Genomic DNA, 16,169 nt, shown 5'->3' with positions numbered 1-16,169 from the left:
TAGCCTACGTTTGTAATATCTCCACCTAACTCTTTGATGTGAAATCGATCCACGATTAGTGTTTTGTGTCGTGCAAGAGGTAATCGAACTCAAGGCAGCAAGATGGCAGTTTCTAGTATCGTTTGTACAGTACTTCTATGCCACATGTTCTAGATTTTTTCTCAACTAAGGCTTACGTTTGAATTTTTTTGTTATGGTATATAATTAATGTTGTTGTTTGTTTTAGCGCCATGAGCACTTTTATGGATTTGTGCGCTTTATAAGTTTTCATTATTATCATTATTATTATACATCCATTCATAGAAAAAAAAGGGGGTGGGAGGGATTAAGGGAAGGATCCAGAAAAAAACGGGAAAATTCTAGCCAATCAAAGTTTCTATTTTAAAACAATCGGTGGTTAAGGAGTAAAGTGGTTAGGAAAGGATGAAAGGATGGATTACTGGTCCAAAAAAGTGGTCAATATTCATGTAATGAATCTTTGCATGTTTATACTCTCGTTTTCTTGTTCAACTTTTCTCCTTCTTAAAGTCACCTGGAAGTGGTATTTTGTCAAAATAAAGCTTTTGTCACTAAATATTGTTTGATGAGTGGAATATGAAAACAACTAACTAAGGTTTACATAAATTAGTTCCATGTTATTTACAAATGGAAAAAAAGGCCGACCCGAGAGGGCGCTGTTCGTGACGTCAATCGAGGCGCGATGAATCGCATGCAGTGCCAAACACAATAGTGACGCTTGGCGCAAGCTAAAAACATGCCCTCAAAGTTGAAACAATACCTGATTTTGTTCACGTTAGGCAAATGCTCCTTTCAGGTACGTCTTTCAGGTACCTTCTTCGACTTCCCCACTAGCTGGAAAAATTATTGGGATGGCGTCATGTTTTAGAAAAGAACTTTTCTCTTCATGTCAAAATGTGTAGTGTATTCCGGATTCTCGGAACACGACGGCTCGAAGTGTTTGCCGCACAGCGCTGGAAAAGACGTCGGACCGGACAACTTGGCAAACTGACACCATCTTTAGTTGTTTTGCTGCATCCAGCAGCAATACACCTGGTTGACATTGCCGGAAAAACGCAAGAAAACACTTTTTCAAACGTACAAACTCACGTCCAGGACTTGAATGTACTTGCACGTACGTGTGTTCGATGTTCGATGGAGGCAAAGTCTTCCTCGACTGACGTCACAAAAGGGGTAGGCGGAGTCACCCCCACACACAACTTTATTTAATTTGTTAAACATATACATCGTCAAAAACAATTACTAAAAAAAAATATTTATTGTTCAGGAACATATACTCTAATGTTTGAATAGAAAAAATATATATTTCCAGGTGCCTTTAAAGGAACATTAAAGAATTGGTTTTGCTACAAAACATTTGCTTGCAGTGTAAGTTTGCTACAAAACAGTTGCTTGCAGTGTAAGCACTTTATGTAATCCACCTTATACGTAAACTGACAAACCTGTAGAAGTTTGAGATCAATCGGCCATCTGGGTCACGAGAGAAAAGTGAAAAACCGATTGCACATTTTGCATGACATCGATGCAAAAAGAAAATTAATAAAACGCTCACTGAGCGATAAACTCCAAACACGAACCTAGATAAGTTATTTCTCAACAAATATGACATTATTTTCAGACAGAAATATTTCAATGGATGTTTTCTACTATTATCATCATTAGACCGTGTAAGTTTGATGTAAATCTGTGATCTTCACGCTTTTGTTTCTCAACAATTCTGTATTATTCCTTTAAACACCCTAAACAAACCAGCAAACAAACAGCAAAACACCAAACCGACAACACGAATTCAATGGCCATCTTTGAAACTGAAACATTCCTTGCAAAAAAAAAAAAATGAACACAAATCAGGAAATGCGGTATTATTCCAAGTGATAATGATGGCGTGCTTCAGTTCGTTTCGTTTAGGGATCATCTGAAATTCAGGAAAGCATAAACTTTCATTCCTGTGATATCACATGGGGAAGGAATCGAATTTTCTTTGTGTTTACTATAGGCATTTGTGTATTCACAGTGCCTTTTTTAACCCATAACTGACAACTGTTACCGTGTCTGAAAATTTCAAACCGGAAGTATCTTGAGTTTGCAACAACTAGCAAATTCCAAACATCAATCACTTTTGAAAAGAAAAGTGCGTAGTCTCTTTCTGTTTTTGTTCATAACTGTTATGTAGTTATTTGTAGCTGGTGAACAAGTTTCCTTGTTTAAGTTAAACAGTTCAACTTTCCTCCTTAAAGGCAATGGACACCTTTGGTGATTGTCACAGACCAGTGTTCTCACTTGGTGTATCTCAACGTATTTTGAGTAATTACCAATATTGCCATCAGTGCCTTTAAAGGCGTCGGACACTGTTGATAATTACTAAAAACATATGTTTGCACAAAAACTTAATTGGTAACAAGCAATGGAGAGCAGTTGATAGTAAAAAACTATGCGAGACACAGCACCCTCTACTGAAGTGACGTAGGTTTTTGAACCCAGTAATATTGTTCTCACTAAAATATTTGAGTTGGTTTCGAGACCTCAGCTTCCATTATTCTCTCGCAACTTCGACGACTAATTGAGTTCAAATTTTCACAGGTTTGTTACTTGTGCATTATGAGACACACCAAGTGTGAGACGACTGGTTTTTGACAACCAATGGTGTCCAGTGCCTTTAAGCCGAACAAAGTTGTATTAATTTCCATTGTCGTAACAAAAAAAAGGTGAATGGTTGGAGTCAATAGCCTTTTTACAGGACAGAAAAATTATAATATACAATGGAAAAGACTGCTTTGCATTGAACTCCCGCTTGTCAAAATTGTTATTTGCTCAACCCAAATTTGAATTTAAATTGACCCTTTGTTCTTTTTTAACAGTTTCAGATTGTTATCATGTGACTGTCACAATGCAACCTACACTTACTGTAACTGATGGAACATCTACTAGCATTACATGTAACTACGGTATCCCGATGAGACATACACATTCCGCCGCCTCACCTGGCGCGAGTACGTTCAAGAACAAGATTCTTACATCTTCTTGTCAAGCTTCGACAAAGGAGACCCTGCTCCGTATTTGACAAGTGACGCGGCGTCTAGGTACCGTATCGCTATGGATTCTACAATGAACCGAAGTGTTCTGACCATTACTTCGGTTCGTTTTCGTTCAGACAATCATAAAATCTATCAATGTTTTGTTCAAGTCATTGTCAGTAAGATTACTGATGAAAGGTCACGGAAGTACAGTCAAAGCAAAACACAACTGCTTGTAAACGGTAAGTATTTACATTCGATGAGTCCTAAACGGCATAATTCCCTGGCTTTTGTTTTGTTTTGTTTTTGTTTGTATTTTGTATGTGTTTTTATGCCGAATAAATACAAATAATAATGTATTGTTATCTCTGTTAGCATTACAAGTCAAGTAGTCCTGTGAACACCAAAGCCGAGTGAATCAAATTTGCAAATATTTCTTTTTGACTTCACTTAATTTCTTCTTTGTTTTATACTGTTGCGAGTCTCGCGCGAAATCGAACATTTTGAAGCAAATTCGGGTGAGCGACTAGACATGGCCAGAAACTGTGACGTAGCTCCTCAAATTTACCATTAGTCGACGACATGCTCCTGTTGTGCATGGTCAGATGAAGTGAATTTCCCTTTGCTGAAAGTCACCTCGTATTTTGTAAAAAGCTTTTGTCACTAAAATATGTGTTTTGATTTGTGAAATATGAATTAACCATTAACTAAAGTTTAACAAAATTAGTTTCCATGTTATTTACACATTTGAAAACAAAGCCCGACCCGAGAGGGCGCTGTTCGTGACGTCAATCGAGGCACGATGATTCGCATGCAGTGCCAACACAACATAGTGACGCTTGGCGCAAGCTAAGAACAATACCTGATTTTTTTTCACGTTAGGCAAATGCTCCTTTAGGTACATTACGTCTTTCAGGTACCTTCTTCGACTTCCCCACTAGCTGGACAAATTATTGGGATAGCGTCATGTTTTAGAAAAGAACTTTTCTCTTCATGTCAAAATGTGAAGTGTATTCCGGATTCTTGAAGCACGACGGCTAGAAGTGTTTGCTGTACAGCGCTGGAAAAGACGACGGACCAGACAACTTGGCAAACTGACCAGCAGCAGCAATACACCTGGTCGACATTGCCGGAAAATGCAAGAAAAAAACTTTTTCCAAACGTAAAAACTCACGACTAGGACTTGAATGTACTTGCACGTACGTGTGTTCGATGTTCGATCGAGGCAAAGTCTTCCCCGATTGACGTCACAAAAGGGGTAGGCGGAGTCACCCCCACACTGCTTTATTTATTTGTTTAAACATACAAATCGTTAAAAACAATTACTCAAAAAGTTATTTTATTGTTCGTGAAGAACATATACTCTAATGTTTGAAGAAAACAAATTCTATTTCCAGGTGCCTTGAATGGTTTCTGGTTAGTAGTCAATCTAGTCAAGTTTAGTCGCCACCCGACCTTGATCCTAATAGGTACCACTTTGGTCCAACGTACATTGCTTTAGCCACTGATCTCTATGGAGATCAGTGGCTTTACTGCGAGAAAGAGAACAAAAAACACGTACTTTCTAACGGTATATTGAAGCAAAGTCAGCCGTAGCCAAAAAGCCGAAGCCGCTGTTTTAGATGACGTCTTCATTAAAAGTTCTCTTTTTATTTTAGTTCTCCCATCTAGTATCACTCTATCGGACTCGACGGAAAATGTGTACGCTTCATCTGATGGTATTTCCCATCTGGTAAAAGGAGAGGAAGATACTTCCTATCTGGTAGAAGGAGAAGTTCGAAAATTTAACTGCTCAGTACCAAGCATTAATCCCGGGGCGTCATTTAGTTGGCTGATTGATGGGCGTGGCCTGCCAGAAATGACGTATAGCAGCCAAGACGATGTTGGTATGGACGGTTTAACAACTAGTACAAGTGAGATGTTGTTTACGGCAACTTGGTCCCATCACGATAAACTGCTAGAGTGTCAAGCTTTAAACAGTGAAGGACATCCGGGTATTTCCATCAGTGTGAGACTTTATGTTTATGGTAAGATAAGGTTTAAGAACACTGGACACTATTGGTAATTACTCAAAATAATCGTTAGCATAAAAACTTACTCGGTATCGAGCAATAGAGAGCACGGCTCCCTCTGAAGTAACGTAGTTTTTGAGAAGTTTCCAAATGATAAAGTATCTCCACTGATTGGTTGCTTTGTTTTCAACTAATTCAAACCATTTTTTCAATAGTTGTGTGACATTGTTACAAACTGTGGTCATCTATTTTTGTTTTGCATTCATGGCTTTCCATAGTTTTCCAACCTCGGTTGGTAAAACCTCGGCCTGTGACGTTGCAATAGAGATCCAATTTGAGATTGCATTGAGCTGTTAGAACATCCGTGCAAATTTGTGATGACGTCAGATGTTTGGTTCACAGCCATCTTTGAATGTGACGGTGTGACATATGGAAAGCTATTGGTGGCGCGCTTTATTGAATATCCACAGAGCTCTGTGTTGATGAGAAAGTTGCGACAACTTGCGATCAAGAGTCCTATTTCGGTAAAGAAACATACGGTGCCAGACAAGACTGCAAATGAGATGTGCTTTTTTGGACACAAAATGGCGTCCAGCTACCACGTAACCAAAGATATATCCAAATGCGTTTGTTACTCTCAGGCATGTTTATGGTGAAAATCATGCAAAACATTTGCTTATGTTTTAGTTCTTGTAATTTTTGTAGGTGATGTGAAAAATATTACTGTTACGGTTGATGGTGAACTGGCAAATGCTGACACACCTGTTGTGGTTGCAGAATCGGATAGAGTGACACTTAATTGCACTGCTTTGGGGGCCAGGCCTTCAGTATCAGTTACTTGGTACGACAGCAAAACGTCTAAGATCATGAACAGTACCGAAACTACACGAGTGAACAGCATTAATGTGAACACAACTGATACGATTGGGGTGTTGAGTCTCTCCGGACGGGGATGCAACGAGAGATATGAGCTCGAATGCCGTGTTTCCGGCCAGCAAATTCATAACCACTACTCTCGACGCGTTACTTTGAGAGTACAAGGTGAGTCAAAGGCACTGGACACTATTGGCATTTGCTCAAAAATAATTGTTAGCATACTAACTTTACTTGGTATTAAAGATGGCGGCCACTGCAGGGATTCTTTTGTAGCTGAGCTAGCTGAGCTAGCGAGGCTTAGACGCGGCCTTGCATTGTTGCTTTCGTGTAAAGGAATATTGCAGCACGAATAGTCAATGGTTTTTATTAATTTGTTTGTGTGGTTTTGTTTTCGTATTTAGAGGATAGTGGGTCATTCACCGGACCGAGTGACGTCACAGTCATGACGAACGCCACAGTCAGTTTGTCATGCAGAGCAGGACATTGTGTACCAATTAGCTTCTCTGCCTGGGTAAACAACAATGTAAACTTTGCTGCGTTTCAAAGCATCTTGCGAAATGACGCAAAATACGATAATTTTGATATTAACAGTACCGATCGTTGCATTGGTCAGATGGATCTCCTCGTCACCAATGCACAGCCTGAGGATGCAGGGATCTACACGTGTCAGATAAATGGCGATATTCAAGAAGCAACACTGAACGTGGAAGGTAAAAATAGTTTTAAACTCGTTATTTATTTCTTGGGCCTTATTTTTGTTCAAATCAGGGCCCTTTCTTTATAATGACAACTGAGCGACAATGTTGTAGTTGATCAGCTTTGTGAAGCTGGGGTCAATTTCACAAATATTGTCCTACTAGCCTTAGTCCTATAGAAGTTATTAAAATCTGAAGACGATTACACTATAGTCTTAACTCTTTGTGAAATGCACCCATGGCCCTCCTCTAACTTTATTTTTTCGTTTCTTGAAGTTGCTGTGAAGCGTATCACAATGTCTGTAAATGGTGTGACATCATCCTCTGACGTGCCGATTCAAGTGACGTCATCCCCTGGAGCGCCTGCTTACGTGACTTCATCATATGACCAGCCGATTCACGTGATGTCATCCTCTGACGTGCCGGTTCACGTGACGTCATCCTCTGATGTGTCGGTTCACGTGACGTCATCCTCTGACGTGCCGGTTCTTGTGACGTCACCTCCTGGTGACGCGCCTTTTTATCTGAATGGGTCTGCAGCAAACACGTTTGTCTGTACAGCCATTGGAGCCAGACCAGGTGTCGACCTTCACTGGCACATCGGAAACACCACCTACCAAGTAGAAGTACAGACTGTTCGACAAAGCACCGACGATCGACACACAATGGATACAATAAGCACGATGATATTGTCTCCAAACAGTATCCGTGACGGTGAATATCACGTGGTGTGTACGTCATATGGACAGGTTGTCGCCCCGTCGTTGGCTCTGTCCGTTGCAATCAACGTAACTAACTATGTGTCGCCAACAAGTCAAACAAAAGGCAAGTTTGAATATCTTTAAATAAAAACGCAATTTAATTTTGCGATTGTGTACGTCCCAAACGGAAAAGAATCCATTACGCCACACTTTTTGTAGATCACTTGTTGAAGAAGATTGAACATTGAACACTTTTTCTTGTAAATTTGTCCGGAGTTGTCGCCTGTAAGGCCGTGTCTGCATCTCTGGCCACAGCTACGACTACAGCTAACGTCCTTAGCAACACCCTAAGCAACAGCCGAAGCCGTAGCTGTAGCCGGACTTTTGCCTCATAAGGGAGAGCAGTCGAAAAGGCATGAGCCTCGCTGGAGTCGTGATATTGCGAGAGCAGTTGTCTTTTGTCGTGGAGAGCTAGCTACTGGGTGTGTTTTACGCTATAACGACATTAAAGTCACCTGGAAATAGAATTTTTTTCTTTCAAACATAAGAGTATATGCTTACCAACAGTAAAACAATTTGTTTAGTAATTGTTTGTCGCGATTTATATGTTTAAAAAATATATAAGTTATTTTGGGGGCTGACTCCCCTACCCCTTTTGTGACGTCAATCGAGGCAGACTTTGCCTGCAATGTGTATAGTAAACACACAAAGTACATGTACGTCCAAGTCGTGAGTTGGTACATTTCAAAAGTGTTTCAAAAACTTTGCAAAAACTGGTCGGCGTTGCCGGAAAAAAGCAAGAATTTTTATTTTTGAAACGTACAAACTCACGACTTGGTCCGTACATGTACTTTGCAATTGCGTTTACTCTACGCATTACAGGCAAAGTCTGCCTCGATTGAAGTCACGAACAGCGCCCTCTCGGGTCGGGGTCTACTGTTAAATTTGTAAATAACATAAGAACTGATTTTTTAAAACCTTAGTCAACTGTTTATTCACATTCCACTCATCAAAACACATATATTAATGACAAAAGCTTTATTTGTAAAAAAAATACCACTTCCAGGTGACTTTAACGACTTGCCCATGTGTAGTAGTTTGTGTAGTAGTTTATATAGTTGAGTGGCGTGTCATGGCCTAGCGGTAATAAGATCACCGGATTGAAACTCTGGTGTTTGATCACCAGATTGTGGGTTCGATTCCCGGTCATGACACTTGTGTCCTTTTGTAAGCAATACACTATAATTGTTACGTTAAGTTGTGTTGCATAGTGCTTTCTGCTCTACCAGCCAGGCTTCTGATGGATGATACCCAAGCCTACATCCGTATTGACTGTTAAGGGGGTAACCCTGTTTCAGCCCCAGGAGTAGGTGGCAACAGCCCCTGCAAAAATAAGTGATTGTAGCCCACATCTTGAAGTGGCCTTCATGCTTTGTGTGTCTGGCGACTTGTGTGTCTGGCATACAATTAAAAAAAATATTCTTCAATCTTCAATGTGAAGGCTTCACCAATTTCATCCATTCAAATTGTACTTTTAAATTGATCTATATTTTGCCAACAGAGGATGATAAACAGGTAGAAAATATGTCAACAGAAAATGTTGAGCAGCTGGGAACTTTGTCAACAGTGGTTGGTGAGCAGATGGAGGAGAATCCTAACTTAACTCGGATTATCACATGGATAGCAGGACCGCTGGTGGCGCTTTTGGCTGTGATCTTGTTGAGCATTTACGCGGGAATGAAAATAAGAACACGCACCAAACAGAGAGCAGTGACTACCGCAGTTTGTGCCAGTTCCACGGTAGATGTTGGTGACGATGACGGGTAAGGGCATTTCAAAATGTTTTCGGTTAATAGCATCAACATCTAGTTCTGATGGTTAAGTCATCGGAGTGTGGGTTCGAATCCCGTCGTGACACTTGAGCAGAACACTTTACTAAAATTTCCTCTTGGCTCTACCAACGTATACCATTCAGTACCATTGGTGATACCAATGGTATACCATTGAACACCATTGGTCTAGCCAATGGTATACCATTCAAAACCCAATGGTATATAATGCAGTACAATATACCGTTCAATACAATGGTATGGGCCAATGGTGTAGCATTCAACACCATTGGCTCTGCCAATGGTATACCATTTAGTACCATTGGCGATATCAACGGTATACATAGAGGGCCACGTGACTCTCTGGCGTTATTCACGTGCCTGGAGGTGTGACGTCAAATGTCCAGGCTACCTATAAAAGAAAACAACTCCTTTTTACTAGAGTTACCTCATTTTGCCTCATCGAGAGGTTGACGTCATAATATGTCCAACCTCATATGCCTAAAATGCCCAACCTTATTGTGACTGTCACTGTATTGTTCTGAATTAAACATTGTTTATTTTTATTTGTTTGAAAGGACATATCTGGAACCAAATAAATTCAAAGAAGAGGACACTCTACAGAAAACCGGCAGCGATACATCTATTGGCGAACTAGAGAATGAACATCCCAGTGGTAAATAACATGAAATTATTATACATACAGTTTTCTGCTTAGCAAAAAATAGGAATTTCAAACTTCTTAGTCACCGTGGTCAAGTGGTTAGATTGCTGGTCATGCAATCACAAGGTTGTGGGTTCGAATCCCCCAGCTAACCGCTGATTTCACAATGACTAAAATAAATATTGTCGTCTAGTTACCGAATCACAATTTCTTGATTTGTAAAATTCATAATCATAGACGTTAAACTAATATTTGTATGAGAGAGATTGGTTGTTGCCAGCTTGGTGTTTATATCCCCTTGTTGGAGTTTGCCGAGTTCCCTTGATGTGAAGATCATCAACAACAAAAACGAATCCAAACGTCCTGTATTTCTGCTTCAGATAATATTCCTCTGAGGGAAACAGATGGGCTTAGAGCCTATGTGACTAAGATACATGATCCAGCCGCCAGTCTCTCTCCGAGACTCTCCTTCATCAACGAATATCACAACGTGGGCCCTAGCCTCAAATTTCCAAGACATCGAATCTGGATTGAAAAGGAACTTGGCAGAGGTGCCTTTGGGAGAGTTCTACAGGGGATAGCTCTTGGGATTGATAGCTCAGAGGAACGTAAGAAAGTAGCTGTTAAAACTCTCAAAGGTAACATTTCAGATTTCACATCTTTGTAAAAATATGTCTATAAAGTTGGAATGAAACATTTTGATGTATTTGTTGGAGTTAATCGGAGTTTTTTTTTTTTTTGATTGACACGTTGGCATTTATTTTATTTTATTTATTTATTTTTTTTTTTTTTTTTTGGGGGGGGGTACATTTGTTGAAGTTGAACTATGGTGTTTATTTGATTGGGTATCATGTTAGGATTTATTTGTTGATGTACAACGTTGGGATTGGGATTTTGTTGGAGTTAGGACCATACATATGTTTTGTTGAAATGAAACGTTTGGGTCATTTTGTTGGAATCTGTGTACGGGTTTATTTGTTGGAATTTAGTGTATATATTTGTTGGAGTAAAACTTTGGAATTTATTTGTTGGACTGTACAAGACCGGGATGTATATGATGGAGTAAAACAGTTGGGCCGTGTTGGAGTAAAAAGTATGGGTTTATTTGTTGGGATACCACGGTTTTGGAGTGTATGATGTTTGTATCTTTTTTTTGGAGTACAACATTGGGGTATACAAACTGTTGATGTACAACATTTGAGTTTAATTGGTTGGAGTACATCTTTGGGGTTCATTTTCAGAGGATGCGGATGATTGTGCAAGAAGTGAACTTCTTGAAGAGTTGCGTCTCATGAAGAAACTTGGCCCACATCCGAACATAATCACATTGCTTGGACACTGTACGAAGATTGGTAAGATGCACGTACAAAATAGTTTTGCTCTCAATCAAACTTGACTTTAGTTGTTGAAAAGTAAAATCTGGCATTGTTTATACTATCTCTCCGTTGCTATCACTCCGTTACCCCGTAGTTGATTCCGGTGTCTTGGATTTCGGAACCAAATGATACCATTCGCTTAAAGGCAGTGGACACCTGTTGGAAGTTACTCAAAATTATTACAATAGCATGATAACTTACTTGGTAACCAGCAATGGAGAGCTGTTGACAATATAAAACAGTGTAAGAAACGGCTCCCTCTGAAGTAATCTTCCACACATTTGATTTTGAGACCTCAGAATTAGAGTTTGAGGTCCCGAAATCAAGCATCTGGAAGCACACAAGTTCGTGTGACAAGGGTATATTTTTCTTCCATTATTATCTTGCAACTTCGACGACCAATTGATTTCAAATTTTCACAGGTTTGTTATTTAGGCATAGGTTGAGACACACCAAGTAAGGCTGATCTTTGACAATAACCAAAAGTGTCCAGTGTCTTTAATAATTTTGATTTATGTATATTTGTGTTTTTTTCCTCACTTTGGAAACAGATCCCATTTATGTTATAGTGGAGTACATGTCCAGAGGTGACTTGAAAACGTTACTAGGATCCTGTAAAACAGCCGTGATGGGTTCAGCGCCCACGGACCTTCCTGGCCTGAAGGAAAACCCTTCAAAGACATTCGTCAAGTTTGCCAAAGATGTGGCCAGTGGAATGGAGTTTTTATCTTCTCAAAATGTAACTGGTTCATATACGACATTAGAGTTCGCTTCATTAGAGTTCGCTTCATTAGAGGTCATTAAAGTCCTTTATCGGGATGTTAGGGCCATCTTGTTCCGGCCCTGATCCAGCTGTAATGAAACATAATGGTCATTGCAAACACATGGTTCAAGGCTAGTTGTTTCTTCGTGCCTCGGTTTGGTTAATTACAATGGGTCTGATATTGGAGTAAAATCAAGATGGCCACACCATGTGATTAAAAGTCTATTCTTGCGCATTCGGAGGGTGGCGGGTATTAGACACGTAAGCAGATGGTAGCTATGATCTCCTTTGTAAAAAAAACAAAAAACATCTTAATGTGCGTACTGAAACAGTGTTAAGCTGGTCTTTACTAGCACCAAACATACAGCGACAACCATATTGAATGAAAAATAAAGATACATTATACAGATACAAAACTGACATTTCCTTTCAAATTGTCATGACTCCCTTTTTGAAAAAGACCTCTCCGATACAAACTATTGGTGGCGCCCTTTGTTGTAAATCCCCCAAACAGAAACCGTCAAATGCTTTTGATTGAGACATGATAAATGAAATCAATAAAAATTTGTAAAATATTTGTGTTAAATCAATTTCTTGTAAACTCATCAAGATAATGATACATTGGTGGTGGGGTATAACAGTATAATATTGGCGAAGTCTTCTACAAGCGGCGCACGTATCTACCAACAAGGTACTGAAGGCGCTTGGAATATACATTTTTACAGAAAGATAGGTTATTAAAGTTATGAATTCTGATACCCAATTTTGTAGCACCTTATAAGGGTCTACAATATGTACGGTGCATTCAACAGCCACAGCCAGGAACACCGGGGCGAACCGCTTCTCTTTTCGGCAGTCCCATCCGATGGACGAATGAAACGTTCAAATATACCCAACATATTTTCTAAGAAACGTGGCACTTAATGATTACCAATGTTTTACACCTCATGGTTTTCCATTTGTTTTGATCCCTCAGTGTATCCATCGTGATCTGGCTGCCCGCAACGTTCTGGTAAGTGAAGACATGGTCTGTAAGGTGGCTGACTTTGGACTGGCCCGTGACGTCATGAATGTCCGCATCTACCAGCGACAATCACAGGTGTGTCCCCTTTGTTAAAAGAAACATTACATATTTCGTATTGCTAACAAAACAGTTGCTGACAGTGTAGGCACTTTATGTAATCCACCGTATACATAAACTGACAAACCTGTAGAAGTTTGAGATTGATCGCCCATCTGGGTCACTCGATAAATAGTGAAAAACAGATTGCACATTGTTTGCATGACATCTTGTTATCAGGTTGCCTCAGTGATTTCTGTTTGTGCCCTTCATACCTCTGTGGACCCCGGTTCGAATCCCACATCAGACCAAAGTGGATTGGGTTTCAGTCCTGACCTAATTGCGTAGGTTTTCCCACTTTTTTTTTCTTTCTCCCACATCAAAAACTGAACATTTCTTGTTGTGTCCTATTCATCTTGTTATATAGGGCAGTCAGGTTTGCTCAGTGGTTCCTTTCCCAGCATTCCACCTCTGTGGACCCCGGTTCGACACCCAGAAGCCTTGTCGATTTGGTGTTTCAGTGCCCCCCCTCCCACAGACTCACACACACACACTTGGGTATTGTCTTTAGTTAAATTAATATTATTGGAATTGTTGTATTTGACAGGGACCTCTGCCCATTCGCTGGATGGCCATAGAATCACTAGTCGATGACGTGTTCACAACAAAGAGTGACGTATGGTCTTTCGGGATCCTGCTGTGGGAGATCGTTACCTTTGGTGAGAATTATAATAACTGCTTAGTTTTATATATTATATGTGACAACACTCATGCCGTAGTGGCACCCCCAGTTTGTTTGCAGTGTATTGGTCTCGTCGACACACAAGGCAACTTTTGCAGGCAACTTTGAGGCAACCATTATGGTGCACAGGATCACCTTGGTAGCACATGAGTCAAATTTAAAACATTGTCTTATCGATCCACAAGAGCGATAGGCGAACATTGCAACGTGAATGCTTTTTCTTCATGGAGATTGCCTGGAACTGGTAGTCTGTTAATTGCCTCCTGTGACATGGCCCCAAGTTTTCCTCGCTAGTCATTGATATAAATCTTACGTCTCTAACGGCCTGGCCTAGGTGAACCGTTAAGTGATTATACATCGCTGCAGAATTGGGTGTTTTTATTCAAACCTTTGTTTATGTATAGGTGCCCGGCCATATCCACTTCTTGGGATTCAGACGATGTTGAGTAAGCTAAGATCGGGGTACCGTATGCCCAAACCAGCGTGCTGCAAGCAACAACTGTGAGTTCAATTTTAAATAACTTGAAAATATCATATTTATCTGTGTAAGTGAACCATTTTCAAACATGAGATGGGAGAAAATGTTCCTCATTGGGATTAAACCCAAGACCCCTGATACTCCGGGTAGATACTCTACCAACCGAGCTTTGAGGCGCATCGGTATACTCATCTCGCTTAAAGACACTGGACACCTATAAGTAGTTTTCAAAGACCAGTCTCCTCACTTGGTGTATCTCAACATACGCACTGAATAACAAACGTTTAAACTTGAAGTCTGGTCGTCGAAGTTGCGAGATGATAATGGACGAAAAAAACACCCTTGTCACTCGAAGTTGTGTGCTTTCAGATGCTTGATTTCGAAACCTCAAAATCTAAATCTGAGGTCTCGAAACCAAATTCAAATAGTTTAGTGGAAAATAACTTCTTTCTCGAAAACTACATTACTTCGGAGGGAGCCGTTTCTCAACCTCTCCATTGCTCGTTACCAAGTAAATTGTTATCATAACAATTAATTTGAGTATTTACCAATTATCAAATTATCTCACTATTGCATTTTGTAATTTCGACGTACTGTATGACAGCATTAAAATAAATGTTACTGAATTGATTTCACTTCCAGAATGTTTGTTTCTTGCAAAGATTGTTACTCAAAACAATTCATACTTTTATCATAATTCTTTCAGATACTGTATCATGTTGAGTTGCTGGAAAAAAGATCCACAGGAGCGGAGCAGTTTCACGGAAATTTCGAAGGAGCTGGGGAAATTGCACAGCGACTATGAGGTGAGTATACTTTGTAAATAAACAGTTAAAAGTCAAGTAATAAATATGTGGAAATAAATAAATTTAAATTAAAGAAGTTTAAAGAAAAAAATTATGACATGTCGTGGCAGAGCGGATAAGATCACCGGCAAGCTCTGGTATTTCTTTTCTGATCAGCAGAGTGTGGGTAAGCGTCCCGGTCGTGACACTTGTGTCCTTTAAGCAAGACACTTTAACCATTAATGCTTCGTTCTTCGGATGGGACGTAACGCTGTAGGTCCCGTGTGTTGTGTAACGCGCGTGAAAGAACACAGTGTACTTATCAAAAAGAAAAGTTGAAGCCGTCAATTCGGACCCGGCCTAAGCATGGCCACATTTACGAGACAAAATAATGTGTTCACTTGGTAAGTCTGCTGCCACCTTGAGTCCTTAGTGGTCTCCTATTTAATGTTGATGTTGTGTTGTCTGAAATAAAATCGCGTAGGGGCCTACACCGCAATTGAAATTAAATGCTTTTTAGTAGGTAGTTTATGCAGTGCCCTTCTGGAAACCTGTGTAAGCTGTGTGGCCGTACCCTGGTAATACATAACCAAATGCAAATTATTAATAAATGTATCATGTTGATCAATTTGTATACCTGTTTCTTGTTTGTTGATTAGGAATACATTCGTGTTGATAAGTTGGCCGAGGTGATCTACGACGACGTGGACGTACCAGACGAGAAGTTATGAAAGAGAAAGACTTGTCACGGTCTTTATCCGCAAGACAGGCACTGGTTTGACAAACCCAAATTATGTTTATAATTGATACAATGATTTCGGATTTGAGGCATTGCATGGTGAGGAATCAATGTAAACCTCACCTCTATACTGACGATGACTAGAGCAAGCTAGTCGAAACGTTGAGACCGATTTAAGAACTGACTCCGCGGTAGTACAGTTAATTACGATCCTATAAGCTAAAGTAGTAGTCCCAGCCTATTTTCAATACCATCCGCCCGGGTAGTAGTTAAAAAGCAGGACAGTTCTTTTCAGAACTGAGAAGTCTCCTGAACACCCGAATCTACTCCGCGGTAGTAGAATAAAGAAACTTAAGACAGTTCTCTAAAAACATACTCTACCTGGCAAGTAGATACACACATGTCATGGTGTTACCG

At 40.0% G+C, this 16,169-nt stretch overlaps 1 protein-coding gene across 1 annotated transcript in view; it reads left to right on the top strand.

The window, feature by feature from the left end:
* LOC117301749 overlaps positions 1-15,770 on the top strand; it is a 17,024-nt gene extending 1,254 nt beyond the window's left edge. The window contains exons 2-17 of the mRNA XM_033785772.1: positions 2,877-3,008; positions 3,170-3,274; positions 4,691-5,059; positions 5,750-6,085; positions 6,322-6,630; positions 6,892-7,440; positions 8,878-9,139; positions 9,724-9,821; positions 10,190-10,447; positions 11,051-11,161; positions 11,737-11,924; positions 12,925-13,047; positions 13,616-13,727; positions 14,155-14,251; positions 14,935-15,034; positions 15,673-15,770. Of these exons, the coding sequence (XP_033641663.1) occupies positions 2,877-3,008; positions 3,170-3,274; positions 4,691-5,059; positions 5,750-6,085; positions 6,322-6,630; positions 6,892-7,440; positions 8,878-9,139; positions 9,724-9,821; positions 10,190-10,447; positions 11,051-11,161; positions 11,737-11,924; positions 12,925-13,047; positions 13,616-13,727; positions 14,155-14,251; positions 14,935-15,034; positions 15,673-15,744 (3,221 nt within the window). The 3' untranslated portion in view covers positions 15,745-15,770. The remainder of the gene's footprint in view (positions 1-2,876; positions 3,009-3,169; positions 3,275-4,690; positions 5,060-5,749; positions 6,086-6,321; positions 6,631-6,891; positions 7,441-8,877; positions 9,140-9,723; positions 9,822-10,189; positions 10,448-11,050; positions 11,162-11,736; positions 11,925-12,924; positions 13,048-13,615; positions 13,728-14,154; positions 14,252-14,934; positions 15,035-15,672) is intronic.
* Positions 15,771-16,169: the final 399 nt, after the last annotated feature.

This window comes from Asterias rubens, chromosome 17 (genome assembly GCF_902459465.1).
Source record: "Asterias rubens chromosome 17, eAstRub1.3, whole genome shotgun sequence".
Classification (NCBI taxonomy): domain Eukaryota; kingdom Metazoa; phylum Echinodermata; class Asteroidea; order Forcipulatida; family Asteriidae; genus Asterias; species Asterias rubens.
Note: the sequence above shows the minus strand (reverse complement) of the source record. Positions and strands in the feature narration are given on the sequence as shown.